Source organism: Lontra canadensis, unplaced genomic scaffold (assembly GCF_010015895.1).
Source record: "Lontra canadensis isolate GAN:19392208 unplaced genomic scaffold, GSC_riverotter_1.0 scaffold72, whole genome shotgun sequence".
Classification (NCBI taxonomy): Eukaryota; Metazoa; Chordata; class Mammalia; order Carnivora; family Mustelidae; genus Lontra; species Lontra canadensis.
The window spans coordinates 9,436,075-9,455,749 of record NW_022631066.1 but is presented as its reverse complement, the minus strand read 5'-3'; the positions used below and the strand labels follow the sequence as shown (position 1 = coordinate 9,455,749).

The 19,675-nt window shown below is 46.1% G+C and overlaps 1 protein-coding gene across 1 annotated transcript in view; it reads right to left on the bottom strand.

The window, feature by feature from the left end:
- FAM171A1 (family with sequence similarity 171 member A1) overlaps nt 1–19,675 on the bottom strand; it is a 127,861-nt gene that overhangs the window by 4,304 nt on the left and 103,882 nt on the right. Inside the window, exon 6 of the mRNA XM_032880918.1 lies at nt 2,385–2,501. Coding sequence (XP_032736809.1) covers nt 2,385–2,501 — 117 coding nt within the window. The remainder of the gene's footprint in view (nt 1–2,384; nt 2,502–19,675) is intronic.

Below are 19,675 nucleotides of genomic sequence, written 5' to 3'. Positions count from 1 at the left end.
TCTTCCTCTACACTGCCTTTTCTAAATGGCTAAGCTGACCTTGGCCACAGAGCTCTTTGGAACTTACAGACAAGGTAGCAGAGATTAAACTATTTTCTTCTTAATGTATGTTGTAAAGAATCCCAAGAGGGAGTTTAACTTACTCTTTAAGTTCAGTAGTAGTAAGAATCCATCTTAATGGCACTGATGACAGATTGAAAGCAACAATGAAAACCTCCCCAAATTATAATATTGGGGACACACTGGTGTCCAGGCATCCCTGCAGTGAGCTAATAGATGGGAAGGAAGGAATGTAGTTTTTCATTATGTCCGAATGGCACTGTTATGATCACTATGCACCATAAACACCCATTTACTTACTGATTCTTGATATTTTAAGGGTTAGATTTCTTCAAAAATCTTTGCAAGGAGACCACTTCAGAGTTAGATAAGCCCAAGGAGGTGTACTAGTTTTTGGAAATAGTGACATTACTTAAGTTCAAAAGGTACCACCATTCTCTCCAAAACATAATTCACTTCAATGGGGTGAGTAGTGTTCATATATACAAAAGTTGGAAAAATAACTGACAACTATACACTGCCTTCGCCGTTCAGAGAAATAATTTTTTACCCCGACACGACCCCCAGAGACATGGGCAATGCCTTGGTGGGAGCCACCAAGAAATCTGGGGTACACATAAAAATCATTTCCAAATAACTCAAGCTCAATCCTTTAAGTACTTAAAATGTTATTATCTTAACTTCTGCCAATGGAAATCTCTAGAAAATTTATAGCCATACTTCATTTCCTTCTTAACTAGACAATGAAAGAAAAAAAGCCCTAATTATTTTCTTGTTGGTTTTGGGCTCATGAAGGCACAGCATCTCTGTAATTTGTTTTTATAAGAGGGACAGGTTACTAATGTATGTATTTCTACATTCAATGCCCCCAGGGGCTATGCTCTGTATGCTTTTTATAGATTCTTGTCTCTTCCTTTGGGGCTAGGAAGGGTTGGTGGACCTACGGCAAGAGGTTCTTTCTGCCCTCTTTACAAAGGATCTATTAGTCTGTGGCGTGATGGAAAAACTGAGAGCCACAGTTGTCGGAAATCTATCTCGAACCAGAGTTAACTGGAACGCATGGGCTTTGTGGCCTCTATTTGGGTACTTAAGGAGTTTCTTTTCTTTCCTTCCTTCCTCTTAGTCATATTCTAGATATTTTAAATTTGGAGAGCGGGGCATTTTTGTACCTGGCTCACAACCTCTACTGCTCCAAGAACACTGTCGCAAGGGAAATACAGACTCTGAAAATGGATGTGAAATGTACATGTTCTTAGAATGGGAACAGAAAGTGCATGGGACCGATGTCTCAACACCCCCATCAAATCAGTTACTTTGGGAGTCTTGAGTGTTCATTCCGGTGATCATTCCACTGCTGACATATTTTGGAGTCCTTCATGACAAGAGACAGCGCTCAACCATAGCACATTTTGACCTAGCTCAATTGCCTACTTTATTCACTAGACTTGGCCGTGCAGAACTCTTAGATATGTCTAAGAAAAATCAAAGGGACCCTCTGAGCCTCAAGATCTGCCACCAACGAAACGTCTCACTAAGGAAGGGGTCTAAGTGATACAGATTCTAAAGGCATTTTGAGTATCAGAAGCCATCACTGGACAGAATTCTCCAAATGGGACTATTTTAAGAAACAATTCTAGAATATTCACTGGGATAACTTAGGGCATATAGGTCAAAAAAAATTTTTTTTAGTTACGCTTTAAAAAATATGAATTAATTCACATATGCTTAATGGAGATGAATATTGTTCTAGACACAAAGCAACTAGTTTGTTTTTAAGCCTTTAGGAAATGTCAAATCAAGCCTTTTGCCCCAAGAAGGCTCTGATGGGGACTGTTTGCTAGCAGCTCTGAGGAGTGCCCTGCCCCACATTTCTCTTACTACAGGCCACAGCTGTCTCTGGAATTAGGGAGGAGGTCTGAACCGCCCCTGTGGGCTTTAGATTAGGAATTCCCTATGGCAGCTGTCTGAGTAAAACAGAGATAAGAGACAGAGGAGTATGTTCTGTGCATTATTCTTATCCTATCCTAGATGGGAGAGTCATAATCAGAACTCCTCCACTCCCACAAAATACCTTCATTTGGTCATTTGATTTTCAGATTTTCAACCATTTTTAAAAAGTCATCTCTCCACCCATCCTGGGGCTCGAACTCATGATCTTGAGATCAAGAGTTACAGGCTCTATCGACTGAACCAGCCAGGCGCCCTTCTCAACCGTTTCTGAGTAGGATGTGATCTCCCTGCTGAAGTAATTTCCCAAAAGCATACTTAGCCTGGACCCTCAAAGAAATCACTGCCCACCATCGGGGGTGTTGGCTTCGTGTTACCTGGGTTGGGAGGAGACATGGCAGCCACCCAGTACCCCAGCTGAGGGGCAATGTACGTCCACGTCCTCTGGCTACCTTCCTGGTGCACGAGGCCTAGACCACTCTTCAGCCACGTTCCTGTGGGATGCAGAAAAAACGTCAGCTGTACGCACGCTAAACACCTATTTCAGGCATACACATATCACACCAGTCATGTTATAGTGTCATGTTGGTAGCCAATACGGTCCAAAAGTCATCTAGGGAGGGCATAAGCTTTTCGTGGATTCTTTTCAGCTTCTTTCAGGGAAAATGGAAACTTTAGTTTTTTCCTTGCCTTTCTGATTAAATATTACTTTCAACCACTTTCTCAAACATCCTTGCTTGCAAACACAGATAATTCTACCCGAAAACTTTGGAGTATAGTAGAATAAAGGTCGCAAGACAAGGGCTGGTGAAAGCGGAAAGAAAAGGTGGGGGGGCGGGTAATGCAGCATTGTTTATACTCTTCATTCTCAAGAAAATAAGCAAATTTCCTGTCCAAAATTACACACTGATTACATTGGAATTACTTACGAAAGTTTAAAAAAAGATACAGAGAATTCTTGGTCTCATTTTTGTAAATTCTAACCCAGTAAATCTAGTTTAGAGGTGTGTACTTTAATTTTCTTTTTTTAAGACTTATTTATTTATTTTGAGAGAGAGAGAAAGAGTGAGTATGTGTGTGGGGGTGGGGAGGAAGAGGGAGAAAGTCCCAAACAGACTCCCCACCAAGTGTGGAGCCTGATGCAGGGCTTGATCTCACCACCCTGACACCATGACCTCAGCCAAAACCAAGAGATGGACATTTAACCAACTGAGTCACCTAGGCACCCCTTAGGTGAGTATTTTTGAAAGCTTCCAGTTGATTTTGGTGCTGGAGAACACTGGATATGGCCACGTCAGTGCTTTCAGTTATTAATTAGTATTTAACACTAATGAGCACCTACTATGTACAGGCTGGTTGCAGCAGATGTATTTTATAGGCACTGTCTATAATCTCACAGCAACACTATAGAATAGGACTTATTTTCTCTTTTGGACAAGGACACTGGAGATTGGGGAGGTATCCTGAGGGGTACAGAGCAGGAGCAGACTCACATCTGTCTTTCCATCTATCCGTCCTCAGGGCCAGTGCTATTTCTCATCTACCCTGCTGCATCTCCTATAAACCTTCCCAACACTGGTGACTTTTGCCCTTTTTCATTTTTCCAGACACAGACCCAGTGCCCAAGGTCACCTGTCTCACAGGCAGAGAACCTTGCTTTGAGGCCCATGGCTGCGGCTGGCAGCAGAAGGCAAGGGAGAGCGCTGGCCAGCCCTCCAGCCATCCCCGCACACTCACCCCAGCCCACTGGGGTGACGGCCTCACTCAGCGGGTCTCCTGCCCTGCCTCAGTGCCCGGGGTGTTCCATGGTTGAGCCTGTTCCGGTAAAGTCCCACTACCTGTAACCGCCCTGTAACGGCCAAGGGCGCAACCCGGTCCCCTCGAGGCCTGAACGCCAATGTGCACCAACCATTCTCCCCTCTGGTCTCCAAATCCTTGCCTTCCTCCCCACCTCCCCCCACCCCCACACCACACACACACATCAGGAGGTGGCAATAGTGGATTGTTCTCCCGGAAGAAAGAAACAATACTTGGCGCTGGCTCTAGGGCCTGTCAGTTGCCATAGCAACATTCAAATGCAGTGGGTGGAAGGTGCCCCTGGCAAAGCCTCCAGTCTTGCTGCCTCCTCTGCTCAGACAGAGCTTAAACAAAGGCGGAAGGCCGGAGAGGCTCCTTAGCACGCATCCAGCATTGTCGGACCTTCCCATGCAACAGGTTAAGTCGCCGCTGGAGAGGATTTTCATTCACATCAGACAAGAATACAAACTGGGAGGTTTCTCAGCTGAGTCGGTGAACAAGTATGCCCAGTTCAGACTCACCTGCTGAAGAACACCAGCCGAGAGAGGACTGAGCTCCTTAGAGCATCGCTTAGTTCTCCAGAGTGTTAAAAAACAAGACCACAGGCCCACAATGGTGCCACTTAGGCACCATAAACCAAGACTTGGTACCTCACCTACTGCAGTTTCAACTCCGCAGGTATGTAACCTTTAAGCAGTCAACACAGAATTTCCCGGTGAATATTAGGGAGTTTCCTGATAGACCCCTTCCGCTCCTCTTAGGATGGCAACCTTGCCAATGAAGTCCTTCCGTCTTTTGTTTGCGCCCTCACTCAGCCTTTAAAAACCTTTCTCTTGTTTAGCTCAGTAGAGTTCCCCCCTCTACTTGCTAGATGGGATGCTGCCCAATTCATGAATCCTTTAATAAAGCCAATTAGATCCTTAAAATTACTCCACTGAATGTTTTTTAACAAGTGCTCCTGAGGAAATGGAAACGCAGGACCTTTGACACCTGCAGCTTAGGGCCTTCTAGGCTTGGGAAGAAAGCTTCCCCGAAGGTAGGGAGCAGACTATTGGCCGTTTCCAGTTTTCCGCTTAGGGATCCCATGCTGTTTGGTGCCCGACTTCCACGCCAGACCCCACTCCGCCTGGGGCTCCCACACAACACAACCCTGCCAGGATCTCCACCTCGGCCAGGAGGCGGCCAGGAGGCAGCGCGCACTCTTTGGTTTGTTTTTCCCAGGCTGGATTCTTGAGTCAATGCTCTGTAAAGGGAGTGGATATCCGGTGAGACTGAAGGGACCCAGACAGAGACACCTGAAGCTCATGGATCCTAAATGCTGCTTATTCAAACATAACCTGACAGCTAAGTTGCCTCTGCCTTCGACAACACGAGCACATCAACTAGAAAAACACTTCTAAAATTGCTCCCAGCTAAACTGGAGGCAAGCCTGGTGAATGGAGCCCCCAATTCCCCAGCTGATAAGTTTCCCAGTCCAGCCTGGACAGCCCTGGCTCGGCAGTGGTGGCAGTGGTGCCGGCAGGAGCCAGAGAGGCCAGTGACTGGAGACCACGCCACTGCTCTGTGCACCTGCTCTGGGAGCACAGGGAAGGCGGAGGGGGCTTCTGGAGGATGTAAGTTTTGAAAAACAGGCAGCACTGTCAGCTGGGGGTGGGGGGTGGGGAGGACACCAAGAGGAAGAAGAGGAGGAGGTAGTGTGCAGGAAGGCACGGTAAGTGCTGGGAAGATCCCTGGGGATGGGATGCAGGCAGGGTGCGGCGGGAGGGACGGGCTGGAAAGGGCTTCCACTGCCACTAAAAATGGTATGGAGGGTCCTCCAAAAGTTAGAAATAGAACCACTCTATGGTTCAGTAACTACACTACTGGGTATTTGCCCCCCAAATAGGAAAACACTAATTCTAAGGGATCCATGCTCTCTGTCTACTGCAGCATTATTTACAATAGCTCAACCACGGAAACAGACCCAGGGTTCAGCGATACGTTAGTGGATAAGGCAGATGTGGTATACATACAACAGAATATTACTCAGCCATGAAAGGAATGGAATCGTGCCATTTACAACATGGGCGGAGCTAGAGGGTATGACGCTAAGTGAGAGAAGTCAGAGACAAATACTACATGATTTCAATACTACAGGATTTCACTCATACATGGAATTTAAGAAAAACAAATGTGCAAAGGAAAAAAAAAAGACACAAACCAAGAAACAGACTCTTAATTATAGAGAAGACACTGCCAGTCACCAGAAGGGAGGTGGGCGGGGGGAGGGGTGAGACAGGTGAAGGGGACGAAGGCGGACTTATCACCATGACCACCAAGTGTTGTGTGGAAGCGCTGAATCCTGATATTGTGCACCTGAAACTAAGACAACACTATGTTAACTGGAATTAACATCAAAAACTTAATTAAAAAAAAAAAAGAAAAAAAAAAAAAAAGAAGAAGGGAGGCCCTGGGCCCTGCAGGTGGAGGTTGGGCGAGCTCAGAGCTCTTTTCCCCACCTGCCCCTTTAGCGCCCCACCCCCTGACCCTCTGCTCCTCAAACGTCAGCTCACACGGCGTACACCTGACCTAAGTCTATGGCTTTGCCGGCCACGGCTGCTCTAATTGCCCATGGTTTTTCTCTCTTCCAGAAACTTCCCCATCTTTCAAGACTCAAGTCACGTCATGGGCTTATCTTGAGTGTCTCTAGGACTCAAGGACTGTCCCAAGTCTCAGCAGTCCTGGGGTGTGTGTCGATGCATCACTTTTCCAAAATATATGTTGCTTCCGTTGCTAACCCCTGGCCCGTGTCTTGCCTCCTCTCTCTGACCGGAGGCTCCGTTGAGTTGGGGCCCCGGTCCTATATTCCTTTTGTCTTCTTCCCAGCACTAAGAAATATCCTCGGCATAGGAGCTCAGTAGTACCTGAGCATGAGAAGGCTCGACATGCAACCCCAAAACTATCAGAGGACCTTCTGTGAAAAGCTGGGTGTGGCTGTCAGGACAGACATCCTTACAGCAGTGTGGCTCACATTCAAACTGAAGGGAACCAAGCAGCTGGGAAAGAAGCATTTATTTGGCCTGGGTTTTCAGGGAATGAAGGGAGACACTATCTCAGGATTCAGCAGTCATGCTGTTACTGGCAAACGCCATTTCCAAGCCTGACGTGTTTTGTGGGAGGAAATGAGCCACGGGGAATACGAGAATGAATGAATTGTGCCCTAGAACATATGCTTCTCATTAGTGAGATCCTGATGCCGCGGGATGAGGGCGACCTCCCCACCTGAGGAGCCAGCACACGTTAAGAGATTCCTGGGCTCCCTGTGAGGGAATGGGTGCCGGGAAGCTTCGCTGGTGATCCTGGCCAGCAGAACAAACAAGGCTCTGGAAAGGCTCTTCTGCTGAATAAGGGCTACATGAGCACAGCCCCTGGGACCAGGGTGCCAGGAGTGGGGGTCCCTCTCACACAGGGTTCTCCTTCTCCTTGCTCTGAACTCGTCCTTCTGGCCTCTTTCTATCACTTCCCGAGGAGGGCCTGCTAGACTCTCTCAGGGTCCTCTTCACAGGTGGGTAGTCGAGGCAGCAGCTGGGACATGGAGAGTGTCAAGGGCGGGGCATCTCGGGAAGGTGTGCAGGCGGGCCCCTGCGCTTCCTCATGCCCCATCCCATTGGCCGGGCCAGGCTGCCACCTTCCTCAGGCACAGCTACTGCCCTGAGGAGCTGGCCAGCTGTTATGGGGGTCTGTCGGGAGTGGGCTGGTGGCTCCGTGTGGCTCTGACCCAGGTTCTTGGCAGGTCTGTTACTGGGGACTGAATGTGTACGCAGGGTGTATGAGTGACACCGAGGAAAGGAATTCTGCATTACCGAAATGTCTAGATCAGTAACTTTCAAATAGTTTCCTAAAGCATTGGAACTCTCTTCCTCTAATGAAATCTTAAACAGAAATTCATACGTAAAAAAGATGTACGATGAGTTTCTCCACAGGAAGGTGACAAGCACACCCCTCCTCCCCTGAGGCTGCCCACCACAGCGACGCCACAGCATCTCCTCAACATGGTTTGGAAACTCTTTTCTCTACAGCATGGGTTTTATTTGCCAAAATGTGAAATAGAAGTTTTAACAAAAATTCTAAAAGGTGTCATTTATTTCTGCCTTGTAAAATTGAATATAGTTTTGATTTTTCAGGATAACTCAGGGCCATGATCAGGATCAACCACAATGCTAGCTATTGATGCCTTTACGCCCCTACTGAAGAATGGAAGTGTTTGTTCCTACATTTGCTATACCCTCCCATACGCTTGCTCCTTCCCTCTCTCCCCTGCTGCCTTCTCCCCTTCCTTCCTCTATGCTGCTACCAGTATTCCTGTTACCAGCTCTGGTCCCTCACCCCCACCCACCACCCCCCACTGCAGTCGCCATCAGAACTAGATGACCCACCTTCTTAAAACTGTGTCTGAGTAATGTCCAGAGGCAGTGTGAGAGACTGGGGAACAACAGCAATTATCCAGCAGTGGTGTTCCGAATCTAAGTTCAGTATTTCTTTCCTTCCACACTATACCCTCAGATCAGTTTTTGTCTGGATTATCATTTTCTAGAATTAAACCTTACCCAGTAGAAAGACAGAGAAATATTTTCAAGAACACATACTTTGCTGGAAAGTCATCCTAGTCTTTTGAAAATGAATTCGTTATATATTCTGCTGGCAAGGTTCGTTGTGCATAAATCACCATGAGTTCTTAATTTGGAAGCTATGCTTAACCACAAAGATTATTACACCCAATAAGTGACAGGCAAGAGAAAGGCAAGATTTCTGCTCACCTATAAGATCTGATGGGCTCTCTTAGCAATCACCAAGAGTGCTACCTTCTTGCTATGTGACCAAGCAGTCATGAAATCAGCCTTCATTTGCAAAATATAAAGCAAAGTGAGTTAAAAAATATAACCAATGGCTATCAAAATTCTAAAATATGAAAAAGGGCTCAAAACACATGTTGAACTCAAACATGCCCTGTAGGGTTCATATTTACCTTGCTTCTCTTGCCTGCCATATTTCCTTCTCCTGGAAGTCCCTTTTATAGGAACCATGCTAACTCATCTCTGCATTTGGTAACAGGCAGAGGAAATCCTGATATTGGGAGCACTACTGATTTTGAAAAGGAAATTAAGTGACAACTGACACTTGAACTAATTGCAAGCCGAAGCTGACCCCTTGTGCATTAGGCAATGCACAGGGACACAAGCCACTGCTCCTGCAGTGAGACATGTCACTGACACGGGGCCGACACAAGTCCAGCTGTCCGAAGGGCCAGCTGACTGCATGGACGGCTTCCCCAGCGTAAGACAATCCTGCAGGTGAGTTTCTAGCTCTGCCACTTTTTAGCTATGTGAACTGTGCGCATGCGGCAGAGGGCGCAGCAGAGGGCCTGAAGGGCCCCGGGAACAATCCTGGAGCCGTTTCAAAATGCTCTTGTCAGGTAACAACACACGCATCCTCCGGTAGGTACTGGTAGTTGGGTGTTCTCCCTCCTGCAGCTGACATATTCAAATTGATCTATTTCTCTTGAAAGAGACTGGGGTGAATGCCTCTAGGTCTAGGAGCTGGGACTCATGAGGACATTCCACAGCCACATAGAAAACCCACCTCCAAGAAGTTCTATTGGTCAAAGGGTGAGTACTGAACAGCCATGCTGTGAAACACGGCTGTTTCAACTCCTACACCTGCACTTTTCACTGCAAGATATTTGGGGACATTTATAGTGAGAGGTGGGACACATGCATGTGTAGGGCAGGCGTGAACCGATGGTAGGAACCCATGACGGTCTCACCTCTCAGCTGCTGGCCACAGCCAGTAACCATCTCCTCTTTCCAGCTCTGTGACCCTTGCTCAGTAACTAGCACGGTGTGGGCATTGGCTCTTCTGAGAACTATCTTCTTTTTCCTCTTTATTTATTTGTGGAGAACAATTTCTTTTAACCCACTGAGCCACCCAGGTGCCCTATTTGTGGAGAACAATTTCTTAAGAAGTATGCCCCTCTCCGATCCTAGCAAGTGCTGCTGCAGCTGCTTTTCACACTAGTCTTAAATACAGAGTCTCTCCCGACCCCGGAATATGCTGGATTTCTCCAGAATCTAGATAGGACTTACTTTTCAGGGCTTTCATTTGCATTCTCGAGGGCTATAACCTCTTCTCTACTTTTCTACCAGCCGTGACTACAGAAGTATCAAGGTCAACGTCTAGTTTACTGCATGTTCTGTGCCAGGATCCCTTCCTAAAATCAGAATATACGACTCCATCAGCCCTAAGTCACACGTATCAGTATAGCAGAAGTGGCGACAATTTCTATTTTGATGATATTGTGGCACAGCCTTCTTGTTTCTCCCCAAATTCAAGTTCATGCCTTTGAGTAGCTATGCTTCCTTCTTTAGAATTTTTCTTCCATGAGATCTTTGAGGGAGGCATTTCTTGTTAATTACATAGCAAAGTATTTACATTGTGTCAATTCTCCAACCATTCTTGTTGAAAGCAATCAAACTGAAGAGTAAAAAGTTTTGTACAGATGGTTGGAGTCTTAGGGCTTCAGGCAACCACATTTCAGAAGTGATTTAAATAAGAGTAAAGTTAAGGGCAACTTACTATAACCAACGACTTTCTGTTTAAGCATAAAATCAGAGATACGCTGAATTATTAGAAATTAAAACAAGAAATGAACCTGTATTCAGCTACACCATGTTCCCTGGGTATTTTTAAGGTAATTTTTGAGAAGTACCTTCTTAAAAATAACTTTAATCTAAGCAAGTGACTCTTCTTTCTTCCTTGAAGCTTTAGCTGAGCTATCAGAAGACTTACTGAACCAAGGTTTAGAAAAGAGTAATGGTAAACCATTAAGATTCTGGCAAAGTTATAGAAAGCGTATGCCTTAAATAGGTAGCCGAAAGCATTAGGATACATAATAGCATTAATAAAATTTAATGAGCGAATTTTGGATTTATAATAGGTATATATAAATTTCTAGAAAGTAGCAATTTCTTTCTTGATATTCTGTATCAGACTACAGGCTAATTACACCCATATGGAGGGAAATTTTGTTCATTACCCACTAAATCCGATATCCATCTTGCAATTTTATGTCAGAAGAGACTGGGTGGAGGGAGCGGACCAGGCCTGTGGCAGGCACAGCCACTACTCCCCAGCGTTAGAAAACTCACTCCCAATGAAGGAGAGCGTAACAGAGAAGTGTACAAATATCTGTACAGATGCAGTAAGATGCCTCAAACCAATGCTTGCTGAAGAGCCTGTTACAACAGAACTTGTTAAAAGGCAGGTTCTGACTCGGTGGATCTGAGGTTCTAACAGGCTCTCTAGCTGTGGACCATACTTGGAAGCAGCAAAGCTCTAAATTATTGGCACTCTTGTGGGCGTGGCGATTCTTCCGGAAAACCGTGATGCCATTTCCCACAGTGCTGCCATGGTGCACCAACTGGACAGCCAGTGCTCTATGCGACTTCAGAAATATTTTCTACAATATTTAAAAAAATAACCCAGTCACTCGTCAGAAGACCAGCCAGGAGCTAGCAAATTTAAATGCCTACAGATGCGGTTTGTGAAGGGGCAGTGATGCCCGCGGACCCAGCTGTTGCCTCCGGATGGGGCCACATCGATCCCAACCTTAAGCCCTTTGCATTGACTGTTTTCTGCCCAGAATGTTCTGCCCCCAAGATATTCCCATTAGGCTCCTAGGTATCTATGGGACCTCAGCCTTAATGTCACTTCTCCAAAAGCTCTGACCAGCCAATCATTCTCTCTGACATCACTCTACCTCACAGTCTTACGGTACTTAAGTTCTATGAAGCAAGCTGGCTTGCTGTCTGTCGCCTTCATTTAGAGAAAGCGTCACAATCACAGGGACCTTCCCAGCTTTGTTTTGTCATTGCCTTGACCCCAGAATAAGCAGCGCACAAAGAAGCTCTTCAACAAATATTTGCTGTACTGTTCAATTTTCAGAAAAGAGAAGCTCAGAGAAGAATTCCATGGGATATCTTTCATTTTTAAATGTTGGCAGTAAATTAAAACACCACAAACAAACGACTGCCCCCAAACCACCCACAGGGGCCAAATCGACCACCCCCGGGAATGGGCTGTTCTGCATTCCCAGATGCGGCGCGTCGTTCTATTAAGCCGCATCAAGTCTTGGCATGGAAGCAGAATGCACAAGAATCCCATATACTAGGAAAGGAAGGATCTGGAGTCTGGAGGAAATCACGTTTTGCGTCTCTCCTGCACTCCCTGGGATGCTGTGCTTGTGCTGAATTCTGGCTTCTTTCTGATTAAGCAAGATGGTAGCTTCCCACCCCCAGGGCTGCTCTGAGAATAGTGAGGAGAAATGTTGGTTTATAGTAATATAAACTGCTTTGCTAATGGATAAGCTCAGCCAAGAATGAGTAGGGGAAGAAAAAAACCCAACCTTTCTCCAAATGGTCCTATTTTCCTTCCCCGTCAATGTAGGCACATTTCGAACTGCCCATTTGAAATCCCTGGGCAGCCAGGTACAGCTGCGTCTATGAGTTTGGAGCAAGCAAGGGTCCTTCTGCAGATCTTCTGCAGACCCCTCAAATGGAGTGCATCCTCTGTAGACTGGGTTTGCTCTGTGTGTGTCTGGTTTATGCACACGTACACGTATCAACACACATAATTTCAAAGGAGTGACTCCGGGTAAGGGGCAAAAAAAAAATCAACATAGAACATCATCTCCGTTTGCTTATATGCCAGGTGCTTCATGGACCTTGTCTCTCTCCAGTCCTTCTACAACCTTGAAAGGTTGGTATTCTCTCTCTCATTTCCGAGGCTACCAACACTAGCCTCAGAGAAGGGAGTGATTTGCCCAAGGACAGGCTCACCCCTAAAGTTTGCAGAACTCAAAACAAGAGGAGAAATGGATGTCCATTACAACATATCTAAGTATTTAAAAGTTACAAAGCAGGTGATTATGTTGTTAAATAAAAGTGCCCTACCCTCTTGAACATAACTTTATAGAATCCGCAGTCTAGGACTGGATGTAGAATTCTTCAGTGCTTTTAGTTATGTGCTGGAACAAATGGCATGAGGAGAGTTGGTCTGAGACCTCTATCCCTTCTCAACTCACCCTCTGCCTCTTGCATATGTGGATCCTTACTCTATGTCCAGGCTCATGACCCAGCCAGCGGGCACTCCTTGGCCACCCTTCTGGGACATGTTTATGTGTATATGGGAGGAGAGGTCTGCCCTTCGGGAGAAGGACCTGGGGTACGGCACCTGGGAACCAGCTTAGGACTGGGTGGGCAGGGAACCCTGGAGTCTAGGGTACCAGAAGGGTATTCTAGATTCTAGGGGACCATATCCTTCTAGGTCAGTGGATGGCTTATGCCATGGGGAGAGGACACAGTTGGATGAGGGTCAGAGTGAGGTCCTCTAATGTGGAGGGTTAGAGCAGCTACCCCTCTTGCTCAGGCTAAGGCTGGTACTGCCCAAGGGGCAGAAGCACTAAGAGGCAGAATTTTATTCCAAAAGATAAAATGGGGTGCTTGGGTAGCACAGTTGTTTAAGTAACTGATTTTTGGTGTTGGCTCAGGTCGTGATCTTGGGGTCATAGGGACTGAGCTCAGAGTTGGGCTCTGCACTCAGTGCAGTGTCTGGGTTTCTCTCTCTCTCTCTCTCTCTCTCTGTGTGTGTCCCTCCCACTTGTGCTCTCTCTCTAATAAGTAAATAAATCTTATAAATAAAAGTTCAAAAGATAAAATGACCTATGTAAAGGTTTTCTCAGTAGTACATATATTTTCAAGATTAAACCAGATTAAATCTGGAGTGTTGATGAAGCTTTGCCTAAAACAGACATGAGGCCAGGACTATCCTTCCTTCCGATGACTTCCAGACCTGATTAACGTACAAAATTAATTTAGAAGGGAAACAAAATTCTTATGCAATGTGTTCAAATTATTTAAAAAGTCATTATGTGTTAAAAATACCCCGATATAAAAGAGTGTAGCTCATATGAAAGTCTGAAACAGAAACAGGCTATAAAATTTCAAATTAAATTAAAATAAAAAACAGCAATGTAACGTAGTACCAGATGACTCTAGGGCACTTGTCACTTGTGTAAACATGACCGAGACATAGGGCAAAGCTTCTTTTGTTCTTTTTTTTAAAGATTTAATTTATTTATTTGACAGAGATCACAAGTAGGTGGAAAGGGAGGCAGAGAGAGAGAGAGAGGAAAGCAGGCTCCCCGCTGAGCAGAGAGCCCGATGCGGGGCTCGATCCCAGGACCCCGGGATCATGATCTGAGCTGAAGGCAGAGGCTTTAACCCACTGAACCCACTTCACCCACAGGTGCCCCTGGGTGAAGCTTTTGAACTCAGTGTGTTATGACTCCATTCTCCTGGCACCTTTTTCTAGCTGAATTTGCCAAGAAATTCTCCTCTTTCCACAGACTTTGATCTTACATTTCCTTAATAGGGTGGGGTCCCTGATGAATGGCAGCTACCGAGTTCAGTTCTCTCTCTGCGATTCTATACTATCCACTAGTCGGCTCCTAAGTGTATATCCAGGCAATGACAGTATCCGATGGCTTTAAATTCAGTATCACATCCTGATAATGCAGAATGTTCCTCATATTAAGTTTTACAAGATTAATATCAGAACCCAAACCTCAGATTTTAAAACCCTTGGCGAATAATTCCCATACACCAAAGAATCTCTCTGGGCCAAAAGGTTCCAGTTTGAAAAACCTGGCATCTTACTCAGGAAATCGAAGACCTTGGGATCTTTGTCCCACCTGAGTCCTCCTCTCTGGGGTCCTCACCTGGGAGGTCAGGACAGTAACACGGGTTGCTGTAAAGATCAAGGGTACGGAGTTGTAAGAAGGAAAAGCAGGCCGGAGCTGAAGTTGGGACACCGGGCAGCCGGCCAGGCTAACACTTGTTTGGCACAGCAGGAGACTTACGTGCCTGCTTTGCTCAAATCAAAACCTATTCTGAACTCTAAGAGTTAATCTGGAAATAGGGAAACAGCACTGACATTCAAAACATGGACCAGCTCATACAAATATGAAACAAAGATACGTACCAGCCAGTCAGACTGGATACCTGGGGCCTCCCAGCCACACGGCAGCCCTGGCTGAGAGTGGATATTCAATTTAAAGGCACTAGGACTTTCCTGTACCTGTTCTTTCTTATATCATGCTTCACCCCTATTGTAGAAGCTGAACATGAGCTCCATAATAGCAGTGATGACTGTAATAACGATGGCTAACATGCTCAGAGCTCTCTACCGAGTACGAGGCACTGTTCCCAACTTATGGCCCAGGGGTGTTAAGGCGCTTGCTCAACATCACACAACTACTAACCCATTGGCTACTAGGAGGAGCCAGTGTCCTGGCCCAAGCTGCCTCAACTGCTTGGCTTCACGCTGCCCATACTCTACAGACTCCTGCTAAACACGGTGCAAATTCTATCCCAAATACCTTTCCCTGTAATTATCCATTTCAACGGAGAGAACTGAAAATAGAAGACATTTTAAATTTATTTTAAAATTATGGCAGCTTCCACCTTCCTATTTTTCACCCAGGCTGACGTCAGAACAAGCAATGGCGGACACAGTGCTTCAAACGCAGGCCGAGGGGCAGTGGCAGCGCAAGGGGGCTTGGAGGCTTCCAGGTGACCAGGAGGCCAGCAGGAGGATACAAAGTTGCCACAGAAAATCCACAACGTGAATATTCTGTAAGTGGCAAGTAAGAGTGGATCGTAAGACACATTTCCTTCCAGGAGGAACACACCAATGTGTACACACTCCAAGGCCACGAAGCGGGCAACAGTCACTTGTAAAGCTTGCCAAAAACAGTTTCAGCGGAACTCAAGCCCGGAAGTTCTAGTTCTGTGTAAAGTGACAACTGGGAAGATGAAGTCTGTAAGAATAAGGTCTCAGAACAAAAATGGCCCTGAACCACAACGACAATGTAGCCCATGTGATGGCATTCATTATTCTCTGAAAAGTCTCATTTCAGGGCTGGGGGGGGGCAGTGGTGGCTATAAACACAAAAGGCTTAACAATTCCTAGGAATGGACTGATATCACAAGCATGGTTTTTTTAGTTGCTAGGCAACAACTGAAAAACAAAGGTCCGTGTTCTGAGATCGCTGTGCCTCCGTTCTCCCCAGTCGCAGCACACGGGCTCCTCAGCCTGAGTGTTCTCCCCCTCGGACAACGGGGGCCGCACCTCACAGTGGTGATGCTCACGGTCTGTTGTGGTGAAAAGATGCCCATCTGTGTCTCGAAACCACACCAGTTTGTTGGCCACGTGGCAGGTGAGATTTCCGGTCAGCGAGAGTTCCGCCGAATTGCCACCATGTACCTAAATGACATCCTGTCTCTCCCTCCAGTGTTCCTTTCTGTCCTTTCCATCATTTCATTTGGCTTTCTTTGCAGGTAAATTACCTTGGTTTCTCTGACATATCCAACAGAAGCCGGAATTCACTTTTGCAGGCAAAAGTGAACAAGCAATGGCAGTTAACATCTGGGGAAGTGGAGACTCCTTTCCTGAGAGTTATTTATTTGTTTCTAAGAAACAGCCTTCTCTGGGAGAAGACTTACTTCTTACCATCTTTCTTTCTTTTTTTTTTTTTTTAAAGATTTTATTTATTTATTTGACAGAGAGAGATCACAAGTAGATGGAGAGGCAGGCAGACAGAGAGAGAGAGAGAAAGGGAAGCAGGCTCCCCGCTGAGCAGAGAGCCCGATGTGGGACTCGATCCCAGGACCCTGAGATCACGACCCGAGCCGAAGGCAGTAGCCCAACCCACTGAGCCACCCAGGCGCCCAGTTCTTACCATCTTTCTTAAGGATCTACTGACATCACACTTAAGATTAGGTAAGTCTGCTTCCTTCTTTGTGGTACTCTTTCCTACGGAGTCTGTCCTTTTTAATTTAATTTTATTTATTTATTTGTCAGAGAAATAGCACACAAGTGGGGGCGCGGCAGGCAGAGGGAGAAGCAGGCTCCCTGCTGAACAAGGAGCCTGATGTGGGACTCGATCCCAGGACCCTGGGATCATGACCTGAGACGAAGGCAGAAACTTAACTGACTGAGCCACCCAGGTGTCCCCAGAGTCTGTTCTTTTTGAAAAAATAAACGATGGCATGTATGGTTCTAAAATTAATATCACGCGAGTAAATATGCACTTAATTGCTAGAAACATGAACTCCTTTTGTTCTAACTTTTGCCCAGCCCGTATAATATAGTTTATCCTTGTAATTCAGGCTCTACATCTCAGTATTCGGTAGGTCACCTTTCCTCCTGACGTGGGGCTCAGGATAGAGAAGAAGATAAGGCAGTGATATTAGGTTCATTTTTTTGCCAGTTCCAAACATAATTTGGTGCTATAAGAACTCCCATCCCTACCTCCCCCCACCAAAAAATACAATGAAATGGAAAAAACATCCAGATCTATGTTTTAAATCAAGCTCCACCTCGGAGGGCAGGCTGTCTAACTTACCTAAATGGACTAATTCAGAGAGCCTGGGATCGGCAGTCACGTTCACCGTCTGAAGCGGAGACCAAGCCCCTCCAGGCCAGCTCTGAGAGGGGATCCTGACTGCCTGCTACATATGCACCATACAGGCATGCTAAGAGGTGGTTCACTAACTGCCATTTCTATAGCAACCCACACACACTCTGCAGGCTGTGTTTTGGGAAGGCAGTTAAAACTGGATTCTACAATGTAGCTCCACTTAGAAGATGCTTTTATTTCTGTCATCTTGTTAGTATGAGAGTATTCAAATGCAGTAACCCAACTGATCATTAAATGGCAGAAACTCATCACATCCAGAAACCGAAAGGTTGATTTCTTGGCCAATGTCACTCAGTCACTTTCAATCCGAACCACTGACCTGGTTTGCATGCTCAGAAGTGACCCTTCCTCAGGGCATCAAGTCAGATCACAGTCTGACAACCGGGAACATCGGACAGCCATCTGCTGTCCCAGTTCTAGACGAGAGAGCAAATGCCTGTAAAAGCAAGCGGACAGAATGCTCCTGGACCGCCCAGAAAGCCTCAGCTATGATGCACTCAGCAGGACCAGTGAAACTTCATGTGCCAGACCCGGACAGGAAAACCACTTCCTCCAAAGGACACACTGCACCCCCACACGTGACTGATGAGGACGTGTGCATGTCCACGACACCCTCCCCCTTTCCCACCCATGACACAGACATTGGCATTGTTCTACTTTGCAAAAGAGCACCATTAGAAGATCGTAAGCTCAAGAAATCTGCTAACTACTCAAAAGAAAGACTTGTGCTCACTACACCAAGTCCCCCCCTTGCAGCATCAAGGCTTCAGTGCTGCATGTAAATACAGCAAAGGTCTGAACTCTAGTATATGCAAGCTGCACTTCTTAAAAAAAAGCTTTTTTTTTTTGGAAAGGGCACGTAACAATGAGCCAATTCAAACTGCTGTAACATACTAAACAAAATCCAACGTTACTTGTGTTCTCAGAGTGCTGATCTATTAGGTCATCCTCCGACGAACATGTGGGTTGAAGGGTGGAGATGCTAATTTGTATAATGGAAAATTTCTCGCTTGTTCCAAAAGAAAGAAAAAAGACAACTGTAGCCACTAAAAGAAAGCAGAAGACAAGAGCGATAAATGGCGGCATCAAATACGGAGTCCACTCTAACGGTGTCTGAAAGGGAGTCCTTCTAGGTCCCTCTCTTATGAGTACACTTTGGTTATCTGGCAGTCACGGACTGTGGTATTCAAGTTAGTGTTAACATGTGGATTTATTTTTCAAATAAAAGTCCCATGGGAGTAAAAGCGATTTCATCTTTCTTTAGAGAGTTTGAAGTCTTACCCTATAACAAAGCTATTATCACTCTGAGCATCAATCCTCACTCCTGGCACAATGCTGGAGGGCTACCGGATGGCAGGAAGTATGGACTGTGGCCGTACCAGGCACCTCCACTTCGGGCCTGCAGACCATGAGCTAGAATCTACAATTTTTTTTTTTTTTAAAGATTTTATTTATTTGTCAGAGAGAGCGCGCACAAGCAGGGGGAACAGCAGGCAGAGGCAGCAGGGAGCCTGATGTAGGTCTCGATCCCAGGACCTTGAGATCATGACCTGAGCCGAAGACAGATGCTGAACCAACTGAGCCACCCAGGCGCCCCTAGAATCTACATTCTAATACTAGAACGGTAAGAGCTTCCCTGTTGCAGGCCTTTTAGATCAAGGATCACATTTTTCTGTATGAAGTCAGTACGTATTTTCAGTTTGTGGGGACATCCAGTCTCTGTCTCATCCACTCAGCTCCATGGGCGTAATGAGACAGCACTCATGCAGACCATCCACAAATGGGTATGGTTGTGTTCCAGCATCTTAGTCCCTTTAGGTTGCTATAAAAAAAAAAATAATGTGGGGCACCCGGGTGGCTCAGTGGGTTAAAGCCTCTGCCTTCGGCTCAGGTCAGGATCCTAGGGTCCTGGGATCGAGCCCTGCATCGTGCTCTCTGCTCAGTGGGGAACCTGCTCCCCCCCCGCCCCCCGCCTGCCTCTCTGCCTATTTGTGATCTCTGTCCGTCAAATAAATAAATGAAATCTTTAAAAAAAATAATGTATTTGGTGGCTGACGAATTACACATATTAATTGCTCATGGTTCTGGAGGCTGGGAAGCCCAAGATCAAGGCGCCATCAGAATCAGTGTCTCATGAAATCCCACTTCCTAGTTCACAGATGGCATCTTGCTGCGTCCTACATGGTAGGTGGGGTGACAGAGCTCCCTGGGGTCTCTTTCACAAGGGCACTAATCTCATTCCTGAGGGCCCCACCTTTATTACTCCCAAATGCCACACCTCCAAACGCATGGGGG